General features: G+C 45.3%; 1 protein-coding gene across 3 annotated transcripts in view; it reads left to right on the forward strand.

The window, feature by feature from the left end:
• Positions 1-26,847, forward strand: part of SRGAP3 (SLIT-ROBO Rho GTPase activating protein 3) — a 243,974-nt gene that overhangs the window by 159,644 nt on the left and 57,483 nt on the right. For all 3 annotated transcript variants that reach the window (XM_075938717.2, XM_075938718.2, XM_006132813.5), the window contains 3 exons: positions 2,609-2,671; positions 15,238-15,423; positions 17,864-17,992. In XM_075938717.2, the coding sequence (XP_075794832.1) occupies positions 2,609-2,671; positions 15,238-15,423; positions 17,864-17,992 (378 nt within the window). The remainder of the gene's footprint in view (positions 1-2,608; positions 2,672-15,237; positions 15,424-17,863; positions 17,993-26,847) is intronic.

The following is a 26,847-nucleotide window of genomic DNA, read 5'->3' on the forward strand; positions in this document are numbered from 1 at the left end:
ATGAGAAGAGAGAAACATGTTAGACCCCCCCCCCCCATCCCCCGTGGTCAATGTTGAATGGAATGAGCTAGTAGTGAAATAATATTTTCTGTAAACTCAGTTTCATAACTCTGGATTCCAATGCAAAGAAGTTACACCAAGGCCCGGACTCGGTGAGATGCTGAGTGCCTCAGGCTGGAGTGGGAATACCTGAACACAGAGGGAGCTGGGGCTACTCCGAACTTTGCAGAGTCAGAGACCTTATGAGAAATTTTTTCATCCAACTGTATAGCTCATCACCATGGTGTCTGAATTCTGACTTAGTTGCTAGGGGGCAAATATAAGTCTGGAACGAGGAGTGCAGTAATTGAGAGGTGCAACATGGATGAATAGAGCTGTACAGTGTTGTTATTCACATCTACATGTGTGGATTGCATTTGAGGATTTTTTTAAATATGGAAATAAAGGTCTGGGTTAATTTTGGGCCACCTAGTGCTAACACTGTAGATGCAGTGAAAGCAGAAAACATCTGTATTTTGGTTTTAAAGGCTATAAATGTGAAAAAGCCCTCAAGTGGATTGGCAGCCTATTTGGTGGTGTCATTTCAGTTTCTGAATCAGGAAGGATATTAGGCAAGATTTGTAGAAGTGTTGTAAATAAAGCCCTGGGGGCATTCTTCACACTGTGGGGTAATTTTATTTCTAGAATGTGTATGTGTGTAATTAAAATCAACACATGTGGTTGGTGCTAGAGCAGAACAAGGGATGGAAAATCTTGTCTTGGAAGCAACAAAGGGCAAATCTGGGTGGGAACAGAATATATTTTAAAAAGGCATTGCCAGGAACCTGTTGCATTGCCAAAATTTACTCGTTCCTCTGTAAACTGAGAAGAGGAAAGGAAAAACACTGCAAGCACGAAAGTAATGTGAAAAATGCAGCTAGATAGCAGCAGCATGTATAAGTTGCTGTGTTTTGTTCTCTGTGGGATGGGTGTGAATGCATCTGCTAGGGATTAGCAGGATTCACTTGGATACAAGTGATGAAGGGGTTTGGAACAAATGCATCTCATTACACAATGTTTCAGACCTTTAGTGTGGTTTAAAAAAAACCCAGCAAGACAGATGAACTCTCCTACCCCAGATTTTTGGCGTCCTTCCAGAGTGGAACACCCTTGCTGCTTCAGTCTGCTGAACCACCACCCTGCCTCATCTAGCACCCTTCCTCTCCCCCCCCCCCCCACTGACTCACCTCTTCCAATATTCCCATGATCAGTGAGTCTTAAGAGTTACTATCTTCCCACATTTTAACAGCTTGTTTGTAACACTTTAACAATCCATTTCCCTGTCTCTGATGTCCATCTTTTGTTGCCCATCACTACAGTATCTGAGCCCCAGACTTTTGTTCATCACCCTTCCCTACCTCCTGATTGTTGCATCTGTGATAGAAATTGTAAGTTCTTCAGGGGAGAGGATGTCTTGTGCTATGCATTATGTACAGTGTCAGAATAGTAGAAATTCCACCACACTTGAGTCCTCTAGGTGCTACTGTGGCTCTACTACTTGTTACTAATGCACCATAATAAGTAATGAATGTAATGATGAGAACAATTACCAAACATACCCAGCAAGGGTTAACGTGTGCCCCATCATTGAGAAGGGATAGCGTCTTCCCATAATCCCGAGGATGCCTGGATACTTCCGCAGATTTCACTGGAGTCGAACATGCTTATCAGAGTTTTGCTAGATTTTGCCAGTGTCATACCTGTGATGCTCCCAGGGCTTCTATGCTACCTGCCCAGGCAGAGTGGGCAGAACACCGAGCACTTAACCCAACCCTGCCCTGATGAAAGGGTCTGAATAAACATGCATTGAGCTGGTGTAAGGAGGTGTCCGTTGGCATTCCCATGAGAGAGCAGCGCTCCCCAGGGCAGCCAGGAGAAAGAACTGACAAGTGAGCCAAAGTTTGGAGATGAAGGCCCACATGCTTGGCTGTGGCTGAGGTACATGGGATATTTGCTTTCCCCTAATCTTGGAATGGCCATGTGCCAGTGTGGTCCCTCAGCATATCCAAGAGCAACCTAAAGGCTGGATTAATGTACCATGCTGCTAGCCCTGAGCCACCAGTATAGGCTGTGGGGATCAGCTCCTATTGCTGGCTGCATCCTCCTGGCAGGGCGAGCTGGCATAGGAACCTCTGTGCCACTGACAGATCCCTCTATCTCAGGCAGTTCTGTGGTGGTGAGTAGTGCTGACCAGCAGCACAAAACATCCAGACCTTGCCTGACAACAAGCAGGGGGGGATAGCTCAGTGGTTTGAGCATTGGCCTGGTAAACCCAGAGTTGTGAGTTCAATCCTTGAGGAGGCCATTTGGGGCAAAAAATTTGTCAGGGATGGTAGTTGGTCCTGCTGTGAAGGCAGGGGACTGGACTCAATGACCTTTCAAGGTCCCTTCCAGTTCTAGGAGATAGGCAATCTCCATTAATTTAATTTAGGGCTCCTGTAAGCATAGAATTATGAACAGCTTGTTCATTTATCCCCTTCCCCCCAAAGTGTGCTGATATTTGCAAGAAAAAGTAAATATTGTGACCATAACAGAATCTCAATTTAACTTTCAATGTTTTTTGTCCCAGAGTAAAGAAATTGGTCTGCAGATGCATGAAGAGCTCTTGAAGGTCACCAACGAGCTGTACACAGTAAGTAATGTGGTTATTTAAGCTGTGTAGTGAGGATTATTCTATTCAGGAACATAGTCAATGTGATTGTTTATATACAGGTACTCTGGAAGGCTCTCTCCACAGTTACTACTTTTTTCGGTTTTGTAGTTATTGGAAATACTTGATTTTCAGTTGGGTTTCACTAGGGTAGAGAAAAGCTTACCAGCTGTCCCAGTCCTACACTGCAGCTTTTAAAAAAGCTATGGATTTAATACGACACTACAGATTACTTGATCTGATTCTTGAGTGGAGGCCCCTCAGGCTGTTTTGGGTTTGATGCAGTATGATCTTTACCCATTGCTCTAGTATTCACATCTACTGGGGCTTTCTTGGTGTTGCCTTTAGGACTGTTTTCTGTAGTCACTTTTAGATGTCATCAGTGACTACAGTTTCATTCAGATTCAGTGGAATCATTGCATTGATACTGTGTGTAAGTGTAGTTGTATCTGACTCTTCTGTGGTTTCTGCTGCATGCCCATGTCACACAGTTGATAATGGCTTAATCCGGCTGCCAGCAGGTAAATTTGGTATCACTTCTGTCCTGTAAGTGCTGTTCTTCCTGATTAATTCAACAGTAGCAGTTTTCTCACAGAACTCCTAGTTCTAAGTGAAACCATGACCCTGTTTCCCAAACCATGAAAACCAGGTTTCTGTGAGTGAGGCAGTGAAAATCCTAGTATTGCTCCTGATCCTTGGCCATGAGGGATTGGATTCTCATTTCTGTTTGGGTTTAAGGATTGATGATGTACTCTAGGAAGCAGTATAAAACCCATCTTGCCTAGGAAAATTCATCCAATCTAGCTGAGTTTTTCAACCGTGTCCATTCCCTGGACATAAATTCTCCACAGCAGGTTTATTCCTACAGTAAAGATGGATAAGACTCAAGTCTGCTGGGTTCTGAAATGAATGTAACTTTAAGGCCAGGACTACACTAAATGGGAACATTGAATCAAGATATGCAACTCCAGCTACGCTAATTACATAGCTGGGGTCAACATACCTTGTTTCAGTTTCCCCATCATCCGCTCAGCAGGAGGCTGATGGGAGCAAATGCTCCCGCCTGTCTTTCCTTACTCGTCACACAAGCAGGGATTACCTGCTGCTGGCAGGGATGCCCTCGTAGTTCAATTTAGTAAGTCTTAACTAGACTTGCTAAATCGTACTCCAGAAGATCAATCGCGGCAGCGTCAATCTTCCGTTGAGTGAAAATGTGGCTAAGAAAAACCTGAAGCAAAATCCTGGTCTCATAATCAATGGCAAAATTTTCAGAGACTTCAGTGAGACTTTACTCACAATGCTTTTCTGCTCCCACATTCTGACCAGGGTGTGCCTAACTGGATAAAAAGGCAGAAATCTGTGGAGAAGGAAACCCATGTTACTTTGAGTTGATTTGCCTATAATGATGGCCAGCTGTGTCAGCCAGCAAGAAACAAGTGACCTGGAAGAGGCGTGCTCTTTACAGAAATTACAATGAAATGGATGCAAGTACTGAGCTTTAGTAGGCAGTTGATCTGTTTTAAGAAATCATCCCAAATATACAAAGTATATTATCCTGGGTAAGCAAATGACTTGTGTCATCCCTTGGGTGATCATTTAAAATCTTGTAGCATATTTTGCTTGCAGGATGATCTGGCATGGCAATGTTGCTCTGCGGCTTGTCACCATACCCATGACTGAAGTGGTGTTGTGGTATTCTCTGGCCTTAGCAATGTCTTGTTATGAATAAAGGAACTGCACATACACAGTATTTGACAGCTAAATCACTGTTACGTAAAATTGGGAATAAAATTTGGAACCATTGACTCAAAATCAGACTTTGTCCACTTATGTTAAAGGAGGTCTGTTTTAATTGGCGTGTATCCTCTCTCTTGGTCAGCTGCTAGTGTGTGATATAATGTTAATACTTGAACTAGCACATCTCACACTGTGTAGAGCCACCGTGTCCAACCAGTTCTGAAACGATCACCTGTTGCTGTTGCTATAGCGAACTAGCCACCCTCGACCGGCCAAATGGCCACATGTGGCCAGTGACCATCAGTGTAGAGGTACATCAGTATTATAGTATTGTACTTCACGGGAATAATGTTCATCCAATGGACTGATTTCCCTGCATGTTATTCAGATATATACGATAAAAGGTGAAAGCTGTGAGCCTCCCATGCATGCTTGTGGCATGACTAGACCCCTGATGGGGATTGTGTAAGGAGAATTGTGTACAGCATGTAGAAAGTTTTTTTTCACTGTTTTAACTTCCATCTCGGGGCTTTGCTACCCACAAACTGGAGCCAAAATAACTAAATCAGCTTTAATTCACACTTTTCATTATGTTGATGTTAACCTGTATGTATTTACTCTTAGGGTATGTGTTCCCGTAGAGCTGGAAGGGGCCCATTCCAGCTTGTAGAGATTTACTCATGCTAACTCTGAGTTACCAGGCTAAAAACAGAGGTGTCACTGTGGTCTGGGTGCTGGAAGGAGCTAGTCGCCCTATTATCTCAGATGGAACTGAACTCTGGGCAGCTTGACCCTCGTCACAGCAGCCGTTATTCTGTTTTTAACATGGTAGCTCAATCAGAGCTAATGATGGTTTATATCCTCCAGCTGGAGTGGGTATATCCAGGTGCTACTATAGACTAATCCTCATTTTGGAATGGGTGCTGTACTTACTTAAGTAACTCTGTAAAAATAACAAAACTGACTTATGTTACATCAAAGTAAGATGCTGAAATAAGAGCCTCTTCACTCTGTCTTGCACCACAGTAATTAAGGTGTGAGTTAAAAGAGATTTTGTTGTTTTTGCTTCAGATATGTATCGATAATCCTTCTGAACTTTGGCACAAGGGGACGCAAAGTTCATGTATAAAAATATAGTTTCCTCGTGCACGGAATATTCCCTTTGCATTCTTATGTAGGAAACATCAGCCCAAATTTCAGTCAATATAAATAGCCCCGAAGTGAAATTTCAATTCATTCGTTTCATAGAGCTAATAGGGTGCAGTGTAATTAATTGTTTTGCATGTGACAATGTTTGTTTCACACAGTATATAAACAAAAGCACCCAATTAAAGGCAGAATACTGAACATTTCAAAAGTGCCATATAATTAACCTGGGGAATTCTCTGCTGCAAGATATTATTGGGAAAAAACTTTATTTAAAAAAATGATTACATACTTGCTATGAATTAGTATAACCTCTAGAGCTGTATTAAATTAGGGTACAATTATAAGGGCCATCAGCCCTTGTAAAGCTGGTTGCCAGTTGCAGTTAGGAAATTCTTTCTGCAATTATGTGCAGTGCATGTGGTTAACCCTTCCTCTGTAGTATTTGGCTTTGGCTCCTGCGAGACAGGATGGTCTTTTTTTGGTTTATTATAGCAGCATAGTTAATATGCCCTTAAAATAACGATAGGGTATTAGTACCAGCTACAAATGGGACGGATACCTTTCATCTAGCTTGGAATTTATCTCTCCTTTTTGGCCCTGATCCCTCACCTTTAACCTCAGTAATAATTGTGTTGACTCCAGTGAAAGCAGGATTGTGGCCTTTGGCCATCATTCAGCAGAGCACATAAGCCTGTGTTTAAACTCCATCTTTGTTCAGCGGAGTGCTTAGCATATGTTTATGTGCTTTGCTGCATCGGAACCTTAATAAAGAACTGCTTAGAAACATAAAGCGCTCTAGCTGAAGGCAGCACGCAGCCCTGTTTATGACTAGTAATTTTGTCTGTGGCCTTTATCTAGAACAGGATATTAATATTGCAAAACACAACTTGTGTTGTTAAATAACTAATGAACATTACAACATATTTTTCCGCCTTCCATTGTAGCTAATTAACTTATTTGCAAAGAGATCCCAGGGACACAGCTGTGGCAGCTTTTCTTTCTGACACAATAGTTTAAGACAGGGACAACATGACTTTGTTCCAAATGCTGGCCAGAAGGCGTGAGAGGATTGCAGATTGGAGAGTAAATTTCTATAGGTAAAAATTAAGAGCGCTCTTAAAATAAATAGTTATTCCTTTCAGTGTGGGAATTTTAAAGACCAGCTCATTCTGAGCTGTATTAAGTGGCATCAGATGAGAGATAATGAGGGCTGTTTGTCCAGCAAATTTACCAAGACAGTGGTTTCAGTGATACAAACTTCATCAGTTTGGAAAGAATAAATTATATAAAATGTTGATTCCTTTGTGCTATCGTAGAGATTTTTCAGAGGTGGTGCAAACTGGACAAAGACCATTTTATTAATCGTTGAATCCTTGCTCGGGTCGATTCTATTCAAGGCACCATAGCTTCCATCCTTGGCTAGGAGACCTAGGTCCCTGATGCCAACATCTTCACCTACAAGGCACGGAACACCAGGATGCCAATCCCGTTACCCACAGTTCCATTGGGCCTCCCACTGGAGATCGCCATGGCACAGATCACCATCACCTAGGTGGCCTCCTAGACATTGTGCTCCCTCCCCCTCCGGTGCAGGATCGTTCCTGGGTGTGGCACCGGTCTCAGGCTCCCCAGTACTGCTCTTGAGACAGGCACAGGTCGCTGACATGGTCACTTGGCAGACTCAGACATCTATAGCTCCGCTCTGCTCGCCGAAAGTGCAGCAATCTGAGTCAGAAATAAAATTCAGCCCCTTACCTACAAAAGGCAGATTTCATAGGCTGGTGGAAATTGGCCTGGCACTTGGCAACATGGAGGGGCAGGGGCAGGTGGTCTGCTCAGTGGCAGTACTGGAATTCATGGGGTATAACTATTGTGCCTGTCCCATATTCCCACTGCCCCTACCAGGCTGTATTGGATAAACTGCCAGCACAGACAGCACTGGGGTAGTAGGCTATGTTCTGTGGTGTTCTGTGGTAAGATATTTTCCTTTGTTAAATCATTCTTTCTTGCACGACAAATGTGAGGCCTGAACCAGCCCACTCAAGTCAGTAGGCTCTGGATGACCACAGCGATGAGCACCATTGTAGGTACAGAAGCTCAAACACAGCTAACAAAAAATTATGCTGAAATTTACTGTTTGGACCCTGCTTTATCTAGGGCCAGTGAACACTTCCCAACCTGAAAACAAAAATGTGGTTTTATTTACAGTACTGACTGGGTCAGGGTTTCACTGTTAGGCCCTTCCAGTTACATGAGCATAATGCAGTTGTGTATATCTGGATCTGAAGAAATGCCTGGAAATCCTCTCTCTTGTTATAGCCAGCCAGCTATAGCCCAAAGTGCAGACCTTCCATTTAGTTTTTCCTCTGTGTTTTTAACAAAAGAAAAAAAAGGGGGGTTTGGACAGAGCAGCAGAGGAGGGATTGTATGACAGCTCAACAAGTCTTTCTTCTGCATTGGGATTAATTTTGGCTTGCTTTGTGTGCTGTGATCTTCTTTAGGGTAACTGCAGTTGCAAATAGGGATGTAAGAGTTTAACCAGCTAACCGATAAGCATCAGCCTATTGGTTTCTGTTCTATTTGAACTTTTCTGCCCTGCGTGCGCATGCTGACTCCCAGCAGACAGTCCCACAGTGCAGGGTAGTAGCCAGTTCCCTGAGAACTGGGCAGGCAGTGGGGAATTGGTACATGCTGGGAGCCTTCTGGCTTGCAATGCAAAGCCCACAGCATAACACTCCCCAGGAGTGGGGCAGGTGGAAGAGCCCACAGTGTAGGGCAGCTATCAGCTCCCCAGGAGCAGGTCTGGCAACTGGAGCCACTGTGCACCGAGAGCTGGCTTATACTTATTACTTATACTATAAGATGGCTCCCAGCGTGCACTGGCTCTGGCTGCCTGCCCCTGCTCCCAGGGAGCTGGCTGCTCCAGTCATTCTGCAGTATAAGCCTTATACTGCAGAGCTTGCAGTGCAGGGTGGCAGCTAGCTCTGTGGGAGCTGTGGTGTCACTCCTCTACCATTACTTCCCTCCGTACTCCTACTCAGACAAAAACAGTTAACCCTGTAACCCCTGGGATGTTTAACGGTTACATGGTTAGTGTTTTAAAACCTTTTTTACATCCGTAGTTGCAAACACGTGGAAAATTATGAGCTGTGTGAAATGACACAGGACAGCGTAGAAATGGGACTGAAATCTCCACTCATTCCTCTTTCCATTCTTCTTTAATTATCAATCACAGAAACAGCACTTTTCTGGGGAACTTCGGTAAGGCTTTTTGAAGCTCATTTAGAGGCTGTTTACACTTGGCTGGGAAAAAGATCATCTGTTTCAGCCAAACCTTTTCCAATCAAAACACTCTAGATTCTTTTTGACAGCCACAGCTGTGGAAAATGCTGTGTGTTTTCTACATAGGGTCTTGTGCAGATTTCCTTTACCTTCTGCTTTCTGTGGATGCACACTCCTTGCTACTCTCTGATTTTCTTTCTTTCCGCTCCCTGCCCCACCGGCAGCAGTGACGGTTTTTTGATTTTGGATGGAAGCTACATAACTTGGCCCAGCTTTGTTCAAAACTCAGCCAGAACTCATAGACAGCAGCATGCCTGATTAAGGTTGTGGGTTTGGTACAGGGAAGCAGGGGCTTGCCCAAAGTCACACAGCAAGTCAATTACAGAGCTAGGAATTAAGTGCAGAGGTGAAATGCTGACCTTACTGATGGAGTGAGAGTTTTGACTCCAAAGCCTGTGGCTGAATCCCAGGATCACTGCTTTCCCCAAACCTTAGGAAACATTTTTATGCTTCTGCTGACAATGAAACTGACATTTAAAAGGAACCTTTTGCTCACGTTATCAGAGGACATCATTATAGCTGAACTATATTTGCTTTTAATTGAGTCAGGAGGTTCTGATCGCCAGCAGGTATTGATTACTTGACTTGTTTTTTGTTCAAACAAAAGCTGTCCGGCCCCCCAAGTGCTTGTCTTTCTGCCCATGTGAAAGATTGTTATCCTTTGACATTATGTAATTTGTATTGCAAGGAGTTGGTGTTACCTTGGACAGGGATTATAAAAAGGGCTTGAGGTTGGAGAAAAGGCTTGTTTAAAGGAGTGTCTAGAGCTAGGCTGGAGAAAATGGAAATATTAATGAGAGCATGACAGCTGATTTATTTTGTTTTTAATAAGTTGCTTGGGTCAAATTGCCATTTATGTGGTTTATTGCTATCTATGTAGCAAGAAGGTTCTGAGAGCATAGACTCACGGTAGGGCTGCAATGGGAAGGGAAGGCTAGAGCCCTACCAAATTCATGGTCATGAAAAAATGTGTCAGACTGTGAAATCAGGTCTTTTGTGTGCTTTTTCCCTCTACTATACAAATTCCACAAGGGAGGCCAGCCTTTCTCCATTTGGAGGTCTAGACCCAAAAGGGAGTTGCGGGGGAGTGTCACAAGTTTACTTTGGGGGAGGAGGTATTGTCACCCTTACTCTTGTACTGCCTTCAAAGCTGAGTAGCAAGAGCATGGCATTTTTGGGCCAGGTGCCCAGCTCTGAAGTAAAGGTGGCGATACCATATTGATTCCCATGGTGCTGTCTCAGGTTCCCATTGGTAGGCATGGGATGTTGCACATTGCTGTGGAGGAGCCAGTGTAAGATAAGAGGCCATCAGTGGTTTGCTGTAAGGGTTCGACCAAAGTTCTTGTGGGATGGAGACAGTGCATGGAGTAGTTGCCATTCTTACTCCTCCAGAATCTGAGTCTCCTGAAGCACCCCAAGAGGAATGTCAGCCATTTTGCATGGGAAAGGAGGCCCATTCTCTGGAGCTCCACCTGTCCCCTGATCTATAACCTCCATTTGGTTGCTAGTGTGTTATGGAGAGGTAAAATATGCCCTGTTACGTCTTTGTACTGATGAGAAGTTAGAACAGTGTAGTGCTAATGAAAAGCAAATGCCATGTTGACTCGTTGCGCTCATAAAAGTGTGCTAATAGGGAGCATCAAAAGCAAAGCCTAAAGCCATGGTGGGTCTTAAAGGCCAGAAAGATCAAATCCAGCACATGTCCCTTAGGTTTTGGCTTGGATTTCAGCAGCCATCTGAAGATTGTTATATAACAAGGTATGCTTTAGGCCGAAGCTATCCCTCCACTACATTTTTGTCCAAGGCTACAAGGTTATTGCTCTGTGGAAAATCAATGGCTCATAAAGAAAGTCCTTGTAAGTTTATTTTCTTTAACATTACCTAAAGGGTAAAAGGATGGGACGGGAATAAACTGTCTGTTCTAATTTGTAGGAATATCAGACAGTAGTTCAGTATCCCCCAACGATTCCTCTTTCCATCCCCATCCCTGAGTCAAAAAATTTATAAAGGGCTTTCTAATCTGAGCCCAGGCGTACACAGGCAGAAAAAATTGATGCAAGATACACAACTCCAGCTATGTGAAGTCGATGTACCTTGCATCGATTTCTCTGGGGAAGTCCCACAGCGGGGAGTCAATGGGAGAAACCCTCCTATCAACTTCCTTTACTCCTTATGAGAGCAAGGAGTACTGTGGTCAATAGAGGTGCCCTATTTGATTTAATGGGTCTTTACTAGACCCATTAAATCGAACTTCAGAAGATGATTGCTGGAGCATCGATCCTCCGATAAGTGGAAACGTGGCCTCATACAAGGGCTGGCAATTTACATTGTCATCTTCTCCCTCCTAGTTCTTTCCTCTCACTCTACTTCCTTATTCAGAGAATGCTAAAAAAAAAAAAAAAAAAAAAGCTTACCACAAAATTTTAGGAAATCAACTTGAATGCTATTGGTATTTCCTAATCTAGAGTAAATCGGTGCAGCTGCACTGATGTCAGTGGTGCTACAGTAATTTACACTAACTGAGGATCTGTCCCTGTGTTCACTTGGGCTAATTTAAAAAAAAAGGGAGAACTAAACTACTGCTTAGCCTGATGAGAGCCTTAGGGAAACACTGAGATAAATGCCCAGAAAGGAGGACACCATCAAAAAGGCAGAAATGAGTGTGGGATCAAAGACCAAGATTGCAAAATGCCTAATGATTTCAGGTGCCCAGCTTGAGATATAATTAAAGGGACCTGATTTTTCTGAAAACTAGGCCCTCTATATCCAAAATCTGCACCCCTAATCACTAGGAAAATTGTGGCCAGTGTCTTTGCCATGAATTTTTTTTTTTTTGGTAAGTCAGATGGGTAACCTTGTTAGTCTGTATCTGCAAAAGCAACAAGGAGTCTTTAAGGTGCCACAGGACTAACAGACTGTCAGATGATTGGCCAAAGTGGTTTTTTATCCATGAAAGCTTATTCCCAAATAAATCTGTTAGTCTTCATGGTGACATAGGACTCCTTGTTGGGGTGTGTGTGTGTGTGTGTTGTGTTGTGTTGTGTTTTGAGCTAGATGTTTTAGACCAGCGGTTCCCAACTGCTGGTCCACGGATTAGTGGCAGTTCACGAACCGTTGCCATTCCATGGGGGCTCTGGGGACTGGGATACGTTGCCCAGCCAGTGTTCCATCTGAGGCCCGCCCACCTCCTCAATAGAGTCATGCAGTGGTTGCTGACCTGCTCCGGGGTGGGGCCACATGGTGGATAGCAGCCTGCCCCAAAAGCAGCTACCACATGGCCCTGGCCCTAGCTTCAGCCCTTCCCCAGGGTTGGAGCTGCAGGCTGGGTGATGGCTGCTACGGCTGTGGCCAGAGCTGGAGCCGCATGCTGGGCAGCCCGTGACTGCTCCAGTGGCCCTGGCCAGGGGCAGAGCTGGAACCGTGTTGCAGGCAGCCCACGGCTGCTCCAGCGGTTGATGCCAGAGCCACATGGCCGTAGCAGCTGTTCCTCCAGCGGCCGGGTCCAGGGCTACATGGTCCCCTACGGTAGTGGGGCTCTGGAAAAAGGAGGCTGGCATTGGGGAGGGTCTGGTGGGGGGGGCTCTAAGGGTGTGGGGCTGGCAGAGCGGAAGCTGCCTGTTTGCAGCGACTCTGGGGGCCGGGACTTTTGGTGGACTGGTAACATTATATTTGCATACTTGAATATTTATTATTTGCATAATGAACATACAGCTATGCAAATAAAATGTTAACGGTCCTCCAAAAGTTTGTGAATGGGTTTGCCAGTCAGCGGTGTAAAAAGGATTGGGAACCACTGTCCTAGGTGATATCCAGAACCCTGTTTGAATCAATAGTAGTCTTACCTTGACTTCAGTGGAGTTAAGATTTCAAACCTGTAATCCATCTGCTTTATGGAAAGTTTAAGAGGGGTGAAAGGGAGAGAATGTATGGACTGGGTGGGACACAGCCATGAATGTAGCTGTGAATAATGCCTAATTATTTGGGTATGGCAAAGAGGCAGCCAGCTCTGCCAGGTATGTTCTTACCGATTCAGAGAGAAAAGGATCTGGCCTGCAAAAATATGCAACCTTTGTATTCGCGTTACAGATCCCCTTGCTGGTTCCATGCCTTGCAGGAAAAGTCTTGTAGAATGTAATTGAAAATGAAAAGTTTATTTTAACCAGCCTGTAGAATTTAACACAGAATGATCTTCCAACTCTGGTTTACAAACTCTTCACAAACCCATCCCCTTCTGCTTTTTCCCATTGAGCCTGGCACACTCCTCCGCAGTACTCATGATTTACAAGGGATCCCCCTTAATTTTAGATTTACATATGCTGATAGCCCTTGTAGACTGGTGTCTTCTAGCTGGCTGTCAACTAAGGGTGTTAAGATTCTGAGTCAAAATAAAGTTTATTTCATGTTCATAATAGGAACGTCTCCCCATGTCACCTGTCATCCTGTTAGGTGCTGAATGCTTTTCTGAGAGCAGCTGAGTCTCCCTAAGTCTACACTGCACCAGAGACATGCATTAGTGCACTAAAAATTGTAACGTAGAGACTGCAGTCCAGACTGGAGAGAGATGGGGCTGGGCTTGAGACCCCAAGCTTCAGTGACAAAGCAATGTCTACTTAGGTATTTTCAGTGCATTAGCATGAGCCCCATGAGCACATCCTGTGGGCTCAGGCTGGGAGGCAGGTTCCCAGATGCAGTATAGACACATCCCAAGTTCCTCTGAAGCCAGTGGGTTGTGAGGTTTAGCATCTCTCAGGAGCGAACCCTTGGTATTCCCTTCCCTGATAGTTGAGTTGCATCTTGTATTTTAATGCCAACATCATACTGCAATGATGGTACTTCAAAGGGTGAGGGCTTTGCTAGCCTGTCTTCAGTTTGGAGAGAGTGGTGCTCTCTGGCTTTGTGATGCAGGGAGGGAGAGGTGGCAGGATCTTTTGCCTTTGTGCCCGGGGGTCTACTCTCCATCCTTGTGACAGGAGATGCTCAGAGCTCCTTTAAGTCCTATTTGAAAACTTTGCTTCTTAAAGCCATCAGCATGGCAGAGCGAGTTCGGTATTTGAAACTGCAGTTCTGTTAGCTGCTTTCTCGCTGTGGTAAATGTCAGCATCTGTGCGTGGGTGCTGGAGAGGTCAGATTAGATCCGAATAACTCCCTTTGAGGAGGGCTTTAGAAAAATTCTTAAACCTTATGAAAGTGGCATCAGTGAGGGTCTGGTGAGGAGAAAGAGGGGTAGAGCCAGAGCACTGCCCCATGGGGCACAACCATTTCTCCCCTAAAGGTTGGTGTGGAGCACACACCTGCATATAAAGGACGAGGTACTGCTGGCGTGAGGTATGATCTTCCCCGATATAACTCTATTCTGCCCCCTACGCAGCAGCATAAGCCAGAATCTGGCCCTTAGTGGTTAGCCAATATCCACAGCCCCATTGGTAGCCGCGACCAGACTGTTACCATGTAATTGCTCTGCAGAGGCACATCCAGCATCTCTGGCCTTATCGAGAGAAATGTAAAATAAAACGTCCAAGTCCTGGCAGGAGGTGAGGAAAGGGACCGAGAGAGAGAGGAGCAGATGTGTGTGCCAGTGCTATTAAAATGATCATATGGGGCCCTTTGATCTTTTATTTTGAAAGTGTGATGGTAGAAGGGAGGCATCAGTGTTTTCTGTGGGACACAGAAACACCACACGACGCGAGCTACTCCTGTTGCTAATGGGATGGGCGTCCTTGGTGTCAAATCCACCATTGCAGCTGGCGACAGACAAGGCACCAATTGGAGCGGGCGCAGGTGCAGCAAGTTCAAGAGGAGGCACGTTGGAAGGGGGGGAAAGGGAGCTTGCCTCTGCCCAAGTGGCACTTGTTTCTGTGGCAAGAGAATTTGAGCCTGGTTCTCAGTTACTCCGTTCCTGCACTTAGGAAGAGGAGGGTCGGGGCCAACATGGTGTCAAGCTACTTTTGTGCTCCCCGTGTGCTACCTTTGCTGCATGGGCCTTCCTGCCCCCAGCGCAGAGCTGCTGTAAGTCATGCAGAGTTCCCCTATGGCTCTGAGTAGCAGAGAAGCTGGAGTGCAGTGCACTCTGGCCATGCTGTAATGTGGGGGATGGGGGCAGGGATGTAGAACAGCCCTTACACCAGCTCTGCCCTTGCTGTAAATATGTTCTGAGTCAGGGTTAGCCTCAGTGGCTGACCCCAGCCCCCTCGAAGGGGTGGCATCAAACAGCCTTAGCCTAGCTAAAATCTGGACCACGATCTGTAGGCCTCTCCAGCCTGTATCATGCACATGCCTTGACACTTTAAGTGTAGGAGACTCACTAGCTTCTGTCTCCTCAGGTGATGAAAACTTACCACATGTACCACGCGGAAAGCATCAGTGCTGAGAGCAAGCTGAAGGAAGCAGAGAAGCAGGAGGAAAAGCAGTTCAACAAGTCTGGGGACATAAGCGTGAACCTGCTGCGGCATGAGGACAGGCCTCAGCGCCGGAGCTCCGTCAAGAAGATTGAGAAGATGAAGGAGAAGGTGAGAGAGAGGAATAATGAGCCTCCCGCACGGCTGACAGCTTGGCTGCTGATGGATGCAGCCGTTGCCGCTGGCTGTGTGGATACAGAGCTAGGCGTACAGACAAAAATCTCTCTGTGGCAAAGGTTTTGACTCCAGCATTCATCATTGTCTTGCAACCCTTTTTGCAGCCTTTGAAGAGATCAGGGAGGAAGTGTCCTGCTAGTTGGATGTTGGTGCATAGCTTAGTGAAGCACAATCTGGGGAAGCTATAAAAAAACCTCTTTATTGCTCATTAGTAATGGAGGTGTGCCAAAATCCGCTGGTAGCAAGGGTTTGATTCAAAGTCCGGCTGCCACCTTGTAGCAGAAAATGGGGCCTGGTGAACATCATTCAGCATATCCACAGAGGGGATGAAATAACGTAGGTAGGGACTCATGTGGCCAACCATTAAATATTGCAGTGTGGTTCAAAGTGGAGGGGGAGACTTGAAAAGGGCGGTTGAAAAGGCCTCCCAAAAAGCAATGGCTTTGAAAACAACCACTACAAAAAAGGCTGAGGCCACCAGCACAAGCCATTTCAATTAAATTTTATACAGTAGCTATTCAGATGGTTGCCAGTGGGTCCAACTGATATTTTGGACAATCTAGGATCAGACAATCTAGGATCAGAGAGTACGTCTAGACTATACCTCTCTGTCGACAGAGAGATGTAGATTAGGCACATCGAAATTGCTAATGAGGCAGGGATTTAAATATCTCGCACTTCATTCGCATAAACATGGCCGTTGTTTTTCCGAAACGGAGCTTTCTTGGAAAAAAACAACTTTTTCAAAAAAAGCGAAAAAATACAACCCTTTTTCGAAAGATCCTGTAAACCTCATTTTTTGAGGAATACAGGATCTTTCGAAAAAGGGTTTATTTTCGAAAGATCCGCATCTAGACTATCGCTTTTTTTGAAAAAGCTCCATTTTGAAAAAAAGCGGCAGCCATGTTTATGCTAATGAAGCGCGGGATATTTAAATCCCTGACTCATTAGCAATTTCGACATGCCTAATCTACATCTCTCTGACGACAGAGAGGTGTCGTCTAGACACAGCCTGAGAGACTTTGTCTGCTGCTGAGGGCGGGCGCATAGCAATAAATCTAGCTGGCCACAATAATACTCCGCAGAGAGGACACCATGCGGGGGAGAGTTGTGGTCAGCTTCCAGGCCGTATTTCAGTAGTTCATTTTCATCTCCCAAATTGGTTCTTGTAACAATGAACAGTAGATATCCCAGGATTCATTAGATCAGAGGCTCATAGGATGAGGTGTGGATACACACAACTGCAGTTTCTCTAACTTTTTCCACCAGTCTGTGAGCTAATGGGGCAGCTGGCTGATGGGGCTCTGAATTAAAATGGAGCACTTACTGCTGTCATAACCCATTGGTATTTTATTCTCTAGGCTGCCCCCAAACTTTGCATTTTGCAGATTCACAAACTCCAAATATTCTCATTCGGGTACCTTTTCTGTGGTGTGTTTTGAGAATTAAAGCTAACCTCCCTAGCCAGGAAACAGATGTGTGTTTACCCTGCTGTGTGTGTTGCACTGGAATCAGGGCCGGCCCGAGGTATTCTGGTGCCCCGGGCACAGGGGCACAGTGCCGCCCCTGGGGCGCACGGCGCATGTGTGGCCTGGCTATAGCCGCTGGCGCACAGCCCAGGCCCTGCCCCTAGGGAGCACGGCGCAAGCGCAGCCCAGTCCGGCCCGGCCGTCGCTGCTGGCGCGTGCGCTAGGGCATATAGGGCCCCGTGTCCGTGGGGGAAGGGCGTTGCTGGCTGGCGCCGCAGGGATGTGGGCGGGCCAGCACTGCGGGAGCTGGGCGCACGGCGCCTGATTGCAGCTGTAAGGGACGTCTCATCGGTTGGCGCCCTGAGCAGCTGCCTGGCTCGCCCATGCCTCCGTCCGGCCCTAACTGGAATACCACATAAGAGAAAGCTCACTGCAAGGGTCAGGCATTCTTGTTCAACCTCTTGATTAGAGAATATCCTGAACAAATTCACTGAACTTATAGGGGCTTGAATTCTGGATTCCCTTCTAAATTTTGCAACGTGAGTCTTTGGGTCAGATTTCATGGTCAGATGCAACTTGAATATCTGGAATTAGTCCCGATTTATAAGTCAGTGCCACTGTGAGTAGAATTTGGCCCTCTAACCTTGACTGATGCCAACTTTCCACAAATGTGCAGATAACATAACTATGCTCTCACTGTATTATGTACTTTCAAATTGAATGCACTTGTTGCAGTGTTGAATGTACCAGGTATGGAATCACTTGTACTGGCAAAGATGTGTGTTGCATCCTACTGAAGGGGTGTTAATATCTGACACCTCCACAGCAGTGCACTATGTAACGAGAGGAAATGCAAACCTTCTAGATAACTTATTTTTACTTTTACATTCAATTTTTGTTTGCAGAGGCAAGCCAAATATTCTGAAAACAAGCTGAAGTGCACTAAAGCTAGGAATGATTATCTGCTGAACTTGGCAGCCACCAATGCCGCCGTCAGTAAATACTACATCCACGACGTCTCTGACCTCATCGATGTAAGTGATCCTTCTCTCTGAATGCATCCACCCCTCTTCCTGTTGAGAAGTAAGCAGATGAGTATCAGACACTGATCCTGTAGCTCACGCTGGTGTGCGCTGTGGTAATACAGGGCAGTTGGTTGGCATTTTGAACTCTGGCTAACCTGGGGGGTCTTTTGCAAGCATTACAGGTTTTTGGTGTCTCCCCTCCCCCCCCCCAATTATACAAGTATAGTGACAGACACCCAGCAGTCACTGAATGGGAGTTGGCCTTTGCTTTCATGAGACCTCCGCTGATATGTAATAAAGCCATTGATTCATTTTTACTCAGCATTTAAACATCCCTCCTCAACAGCTGACAAAATATATTGATAATTATCAGAGTCACGGACAGGGGGTGAGGGGAGGGGACAGCTGCCTCAGGGCTCCAGTCTGCCACTGCTGCTACTGTGGCATCAGCCAGAACCTTGGGCCTTTTAAATCACCACCAGAACCCTGCGCAGCATAGTCTGGGTTTGCATTAAGGGCTTGGTGGGGAGGCTAGTCCCAGCTCAGCCCCTTCTTCTGCTTCCCCCACAGAGCCAAGCTTCCCTGCCCCTTCCTCCAGGGCCCACAAGTCAGTCCACCCCAAATGTAGACTTCTGGATTTAGGTCCTGGTCTGAACTTAGTAGTCACACCCACCTCTAAGATAACTCTACAGCCATGGTCCCCAACATGGTGCCTGCGGGCGCCATGGCGCCCGTGGGGGCATTTGCATGCGCCCGCCAGGTGCTCGGGGCTGGCCTGGCCCCGGGCACATGGCGCACGGTGAGCGCTGGCCCCGGGCGCGTGGCGCTTGCAGGGGAGCGCCGGCCCCGGGCGTGCGGCGCTTGGCGAGGGGAGCGCCGGCCCCGGGCGTGCGGCGCTTGGTGGGGGGAGCGCCGGCCCCGGGCATGCGGCTATGGGGGGGGGGCTGCCCCCTGGCGCCCGGCGGGCGAACGGCCACACCCCCTGGCACCCAACAACCTCAAAAGGTTGGGGACCACTGCTCTACAGGGCTCATTTTATTTTAGCACTTTCAGCACCTTTTACTTCTTTCCACAAAGAATCTCAAGATTTTGGCTTCCGTGTACCATGGTTATGGTTTCAGCAGACATTTCCAAAGAAATATTTGTGTCTGGATTTGTATCTTCCTATTCACTGATAGCCTGTGTTGGTGGCCTCATTTGAAATGGCTAGAATGCACCTCTGGTATATGGAGGCTTATAAGGTTAGAGTGGAATTCACTTCAGTGCAGAGGGCTTGGAAAAGGTATTACATATCACATAAGCTCTTTAATAAGGAGCTTAAGTTATGTATAGGGTTTTACATGGGCCATTTAAGGTGGGCTAATTTCACCCCTAATGCAGAAACATGGCATGGTTGAGCATGTGTTATTAAAAAGTTGTAGCTTGAAACGGGGCAAACTTTTATTTAAAACAGAAATGACTACGTGAACTGACACGGAGAGTGGTAAATTTCTTCATCTTGTGTTAAAGCGGGGCTGGGAAAAATCCGGCCTATGGGCTTGATCTGGCCCACCAAGCCACTGAATCGGGCCCATGGATGTAGTGAAGAGCCTCAAGCAAGGTCCCTGCCTTCCCTGCCCACCCTGCGCGCTGCTCAGAAAAATGGTTCAGCTGTGAGCCAGTGGTGACGGGCGGCGGCGGCAGTGAGAAGAGGTTTCCCATTGGCCGGTTTCACAATCCCATTGGCCGGTTTCTGCAGTGTGCAAAGTCCCTCTTCTCCCTCCCCTCAGGCTCATAACTATTCACAGACCCACATGGCCCCTGCAGCCTGTGCAGGGGGCGGGCAGGCAGGGAGCCTGTCTGAGAAACCTGCTAGGCTGCTGGGCTGGAGTCACCCAGGTAAGTCTCCCAGACAGAGCCTGCCTGCCCCTTCTTCCCCCTAACCTTCTGCCCCTCCCATTCCTGCACCCTTATCCCACATAACCCAAACCTTCTGCCTCCTTCCCACACCTATATTCCCTCCCAGATCCTGCATCCCAATCCCCTGCTTCAGGTCACAACCCCCTCCTGCCTTAGGACACAACCCAAATCCCTGCTCCCAGTCCTGTGCCCCAGGTCACAACCACCTCCTTCACCCAACCTCCTCCCCAAACCCCATATCACCTCTGTTAATATCATGGAAGAGTGTGGCCCTTCACCACTTAGCAAATTCTTGGAGTGGCCCTCCATCAAAAAATATTGCCCACCCCTGTGTTACACACTAGATGGTTATAGTGCTCCTGTCTGGCCTATCTATGAATCTGTATTTAAAATGGATAGAGAAGCCTCTTGAAAATGCAGAATCTCAAATGGTTCCATATTATAGAAGGTAGCCATGGAAAAACATAATTAGCCTCACTAATTTCATAGCACAGTTTCCATCGATTTCTGAGAGAGCAGGTTTGGGCGGTGTATTCAGTCTTAGGGTACGTCTAGACTACATGCCTCTGTCGCCAGAGGCATGTAGATTAGGCTACCAGACATAGTAAAATGAAGCAGCAATTTAAATAATCGCCGCTTCATTTAAATTTACATGGCTGCCGCACTGAGCTGACAAACAGCTGATCAGCTGTTTGTCGGCTCAGCGCGCTAGTCTGGACGCGTGGGTGTCGACATCAAAGGTATTTGTCGACCACCCAGGTATGCCTCCTGGGATGAGGTTTACCTGGGTGGTCGACAAATGCCTTTCATGTCGACACCCGTGCGTCCAGACTAGCGCGCTGAGCCGACAAACAGCTGATCAGCTGTTTGTCGGCTCAGCGCGGCAGCCATGTAAATTTAAATGAAGCGTCAATTATTTAAATCGCCGCTTCATTTTCCTGTGTCTGGTAGCCTAATCTACATGCCTCTGGGACAGAGGCATGTAGTCTAGACGTACCCTTATGCTCCTTTACCGGCCTGAGCCTGCAAACACCTATGGTTGAGCCCAGATCCCAATTCAGAAAAGGTCTTGAGTATGTGCTTAAGTCTCATCAGCTTTCTTGAAAATTGAGCACATGCTGTGCTTTCCTGAATAAGGATGTTTTCCTTAATTAAGGTCCTAGTGCTTACAATTGTGTCCTAGTGCATTTGCTTGTGTTTCATACAGTGTATATTTTAAGTAATTCAAGAAATGGGGCTACCATCAGTTCCTTTGGGTATGTCTAAACTACCGGGGGGGGGGGGGGTTCAAAAGAGGATATGCAAATTCCATGAGAATTTGCATATCTTCTTCTGATCACTTTTTCAAAAGCAGACCTTTCGAAAGTGAAAGTAGTCTGGATGCGTTTTTTTTCGGGGAAAATAACCCTTTTTCAAAAAATTGTGTAAACCTCCTTTTTTTTAAGGAAGAGTGGTTTTTTTCAAAAAAGGGTATTTTTCCTGAAAAAAACGCGTAGACTACTTTCACTTTTGAAAGACCCGCTTTCGAAAAAGCGATCGGAAGAAGATATGCAAATTCCTTTGGAATTGATATGCATATCCTCTTTTGAAACCTGCCCCATAGTTTAGACGTACCCTTTGTGAGGTAATACACAGCTTCATGGCTTTTGCCATAAGGAATTTCTTCCGGCTATTCAGTTTTAACTTGCGTAAGTTGCAGCAATAGTCCTCTAAATTACACTTATCTGTGTGTGCTAAGTTTTTTGTTCTGGTTTCAATGTCACTAAAATGCATTATTTAAAAAAAACATTGGAGTGCTCATATCTTGTAATGAAACTACAAATCATATTTTTGGTCTACTTAATAATTAAAAGAGAGGTTTGAAGTAAGACTCAGGAATTTCAAGATACTAGTTTGATAGACATGTTATTGGGTGCAATTTTTGAGTCTTTGTCACATTGGCTGAGTTTATTCATATTAAAAGCAAAACAAACAAAACAATCCTTTGCAAATGGAAACATAAGAACAGAAGGATACGAAGCTGCCTTACATTAACTCAAAGGGCAAATCAGTATTTTTTTTAAACGAGAGTGACTTTTGGTTTCCCGGAGAGTTGCTGAATTTCAGGTTAGTGCTAGCTGTTTTAATGCTGTTCCTCCCAAGTTTATTTCCTTGCTGACACTTCCATTGGAGTCAGCAGATGGCTTTTTGTTCTCACTCCAGGAATCCCTTCAGGAAACTTCAAGTAAAGCATCTTTGATTCTGTGCAACTATTTATGCCTAATTATATATTCTGATTGCCAAAAGAAAACAAAGTATTGTTAAGGATGCATAAGCTTTACATGGGTGTCCTAATTTCAAATCCCCCATGAGAAGAGCAGTTTATTTGAACAGGCTTTTGTACAAATCCAGTGTGTTTCAAAGGAACATTGGAGGGGAGATTTTACTACATCCCAGAATAAAGGGATCCCATTCATTGCCCGCACAGTGAGGAGGACAGTGAAAAGAGGGAAAAAAAAAAGATATATTCTTATACTTGTTCAGTATTAGCAACCGCAGGACTTTCAACCTCTTATGTCTAACATAGACAAGAAAAGACTTGGTGCTGTGTGTTTTATATGGAATGTTAAAGTTATAGTTACGGATCTGTATCACCTGGATTTCAATTGTTACTTCAGTTTACAGTTGGTAAAGTGCACAAGCATGTGTGCGCACACACATGCATGCATGCATGCATATATATAGAGAGAGAGAGAGAGTGTGTGTGTATATATGTGTGTGTGTGTGTGTGTGCGCATATATATAGATATATGTATGTGTGTATATACATACATGCAGAAATCAGTTTATGCACACTTAATGTAGCCACTTTCGTAGTTACGGGGCAGAGCTCAACTGTTGTTCAACAGCTGTTGTTCAACAGCATGACAGCATGGGGCTGGGCTGAGCAACTGCTTTGCATAAGAAAAGTGAAATTGACTTAGTGCAGAGAACCAGCACAAAACCTGTGCACCCTAATTTGAAGGGCCTACCTGGGGCCTGAGTAGTGCATAGCCTTTAGGCCTGGCTTGGCCTCTCTGCAGAAGTGAAATTTGCCCAAAGGGAGAACTGAAGCTGAGCAAAGGGCCTAAGAGCAGACTGACATTCTTCAAAGGACTTAGGCTTGATGCATTGCAGTTATGATTATTCATCCAGCTGCTCCACCCAACATCAACAAAAGTGATGATTAATGATGTGAAGGGTTTTCTCTCGGGAACATAATAGGGGTTACAGAAGGGCTCCTGCAGGCAGTTCATATCCAGCACAAATTGCCATTTAGAGTTTTATGATGTGTACTTGTATCTGAACCATCAGATCACTGGATTTGAAATTTAGTAGCGTTTTAAAAAAAGCCCATAGCTCCGATGGGCAAATGCCAGTCTTAGACCCGCGCTTTATGTTTCTCATGTTATCAACTCCAAAGCAGAATCACAACTTTAATATGTGCTAGACTCTTCTCAGTTCTGGTGAGATCCTGGGTCTCAACTGCTTGTGGAGAAGGTAGACTTCTTCTGGGGTCACTGAATCTAATGAGGAGGGCAAAACTGGATCAGAGTACTTGTGAATTAGCACACATGACTGTCCCTGGCTTTACATTAAATGGGCTTTGCTCCATCCTTTCTGATAGGCAGGGATTTTACAACATTGAGAAAGTCGTGTGAGTCCTTGATTTAAAGACTGATCTTTTGCAATTTCGTCAAATGAAGCATGCCAGAATTTTAGGACTCTTGGATTGTTTTCTTTGTTCTATTACTTATTTATTGCATTGCATGGCTTGGATTAATCTCTGATGGTCATGTCTGTAAAATGGGGATAACACTATTCAGATGATACATGTCATAGGATTTAGTTGGTATTAATATGTGGAAATACAAGAGCATATTTCCTTGCTGAATCTCATATGCATCCTTCTTAAACTGCATTCTAGATGCTATAGTGATGCTATATGTGTTCCCCATATTGAAGACAGACAGATAGGTAAAGGGGCGGTATTCTGAACAACCTGCCATTCAGAAAAATGAGTATATCAGCCAGTTTATTGTTGTACTCAATTGCCGAGTTGTATGGGCACTAGAAAACTTAGTTGATGGCATTGCCATTTTTCACACAGTCAAGTAATGTACACTCAAGCAGGGAAGCAGAGATGCCAGTCAGAGTTACAGCACTAAAAGTCCTCAAGCAAAGCATTTGTTTCCGTCAAAGCAAAATGTAGGGTGTTGCAAATATGTCGAGAGCACAAGCCGGGAAAAGAAGAGACACATAAAAGGCCCTCTAGCTGGGGTACATCAACAGGAAAACTGTTTCTTCCTCTACTATGGCAAGAGTATAAAAGCAGGGTATGGATGAAGTAGGTTGTGGAGATGTTGCTGAATCTCAGGCCTGTTATCAAAGAAGTTAGAGTAGTGGTCTCCTTCCCTAATGAGGGACTTAGGTCTAATGGCTAGAGCGGAAGATAGATCATGTTAGGACTCCTTGGTTTTATTTTCACATTGGTAACTGAGCCTCTCCATGACTTTCAACTAGGGTTGCCAGATGGTTGAAACAAAAATACCGAACACGCACCCCCTCAGCCCCCCCCCCAAAAAAAACCACCAGGAAAAAATTCTGTTGAAGAGGGGAAAAAAGGGGGGCAGCCCAAAGTTGTTGAGGAAAAAAAAAGACTCCAAGGACTTCTTAAGCCAAAAAAAATATATATATATTAAAATAAAACAGCATGTCCCCTTTAAGAGTGAGTGCAGGGATAGGAACAGGGGAGAAGTTGAGCACTAAGACCCAGAGAAAGTAATTGCTTCCCCTAGGTCTTTTGGCCGGCAGCCATTTTGTGCCGGCAGCCTTGGGGAACCCGGTAAGCCTGGGCGCTGACTGTTTGTAAGGTTGCCAGGTGCCCAGCATTTTCGCCTCCGGGCCGGGGAAAAATTCAGAGAATATCAGACATCTCAGGTGTCCGGTATTCTCTGAATTTTTTACCGGACAGGAGCCGAAAATACCGGACTGTCCGGGTGAATACCAGACACCTGGCAACCCTACTTTCAATAAGTCACCCAGAGCTTGATTTTGCAACAGGGCCTTTCATTTTACAGGGCCATAATATTGCACCCCCAATTAATTGCATGCACCAATAACCAAGAGAGGCCGTGCATGCAGCCAACTGCTAGACTAGCTCCCAAGCGATGCCCTGAAACAGGAAGTTAAACACATGGGCCACGAATTTATAAATATAGCCTGTGTGCCTCAATCCATATATATAGGCTCCTAAATAAAAATGGGCCTGAGGTTAAGAGGTGCTGAAGTCACCTGGAGGTACAGATGCTCAGTTCCTCTGAAAATTAGCCCATTTTTATTTAAGTGCCCAGGGAAAGCATTTTCAGCCCACATTGCCATAATTTCCACCCATGGCTAATTGCCTGAGCATAATGGTGTCTACAAAATCAGAGGCCAGGGCTCTCTGTCTCACTGGGCTTCATTTTGCCCATGTTTATATGAGGAGGATACTCACAGATGGCAGATCCTCAGCTGGTTTAATCAGTCTGACTCCATTGACTTTAATGGAGAGCCCTCCATTTATACAAGGCGAGGCTCTATCGAAGAGCATATTTGTCCCCTAATTTCTCTATTTTTCTAGTCTGGCGTTATTTCCAAATGCTGTGACACCACGTTCTACCTCTGCCCCCAGCTTCAAGAGATCTTCCTGGCATTCCGCATTCCTCTGGAATATCACAAATAAATCACTGCCCCCAGGTTGAGACATAGACATATAAATGATGGGAAAGGGAAGAGACACAAAGTCTAGCGGTCCAACTTCTGACCTCATTTACCCAGGATTTGTCAAGAATTACTCAGATTTACACCAGTGAATTTGAAATCAGAATTGGATCCAAAATAGTTTTCTTTTTACCTGTTTTGTTTTGTTTGTTTTTTCATTCAAAGGAAAGGTCACTTGGCATCAGCATTTTATTTCCCTTATAAAAGGCACATCAGCAACTCTGAGTTAGAGCACCCCACTTAGATTGCTGGCCTGTATCTCAGGCCTTCTGTCACATGTCAGAGATCCTAATGGCAGAATGAGAACCAGACAATGTTGGTCATGGGTGCTCTATGCAAAGTGCAGATTTAAGAGAGTTGTTGCACGTAGCCTGTTCTATTACTCAAAAGTAGCCCTCTCTGAGTTGCAGGTGCCTTTGCTTCAGCTTGATATACTGCATACATCCAGCTGAGAGATCTCACTGCTTCAGGGGGTTTCAAATAAAGTCAACAGCATAGCAATAAAAAGAATAAACAGCGTCTATCAGGGGGAATTAGAGTCTCTCAAAAGACTCAGTGCAATTCTTGACAGCCTTTCCAGCCTGCTGTGTCCATATTATTCGGTTTCCTGCTGAGGGGGCAAGTCTGCAAAGCCACTGGCAATTCCAGCACCTGATCCAGTTACTACTTCTGCCCATTGGAGAGCAGAGGGGAAGGAGGAGAAAAATCTTTTCTGTGAAAGCAAAATGAAGACTGGGTCAGGAGATACTAGAGAGAAGCCTTCCCTTCCTTTCCGTTCCAGTCACTGAATGCCAGTTTAGAGAGCTGTGTTCTGAGGAATATATGCACCCCAGGGCTGTACAACTATGAGTTTTCATCTGGAATGATAAAACTTAAACAGTAAGGTGCATATCTGCAATGAACTATTGTGAAGGACTAGTTGTGGGGCATGACAGTTGTTCACCAGATTCCCATCTTTTATTGAAGGAAAAAAGCTAGATAACCTTCATAACGTGACCTGAATGTAACCAAAGCAGCAATGGCTGCCAGACTTTGCAGAGAGCCTGAAACAATAGAAGCACCTGTTCATTTCAGTGGGCACTAACTCAGATGCTAATGATGAAATTTCAAATGTCAACATAATTATCTGTTTTGCTATAAAGAAGAGAAGGTAGATCATATTATGAAGATTTACCATAACATTT

The sequence above is a fragment of the Pelodiscus sinensis genome, chromosome 11 (assembly GCF_052426305.1).
Source record: "Pelodiscus sinensis isolate ZL-2025 chromosome 11, ASM5242630v1, whole genome shotgun sequence".
Taxonomy (NCBI): domain Eukaryota; kingdom Metazoa; phylum Chordata; order Testudines; family Trionychidae; genus Pelodiscus; species Pelodiscus sinensis.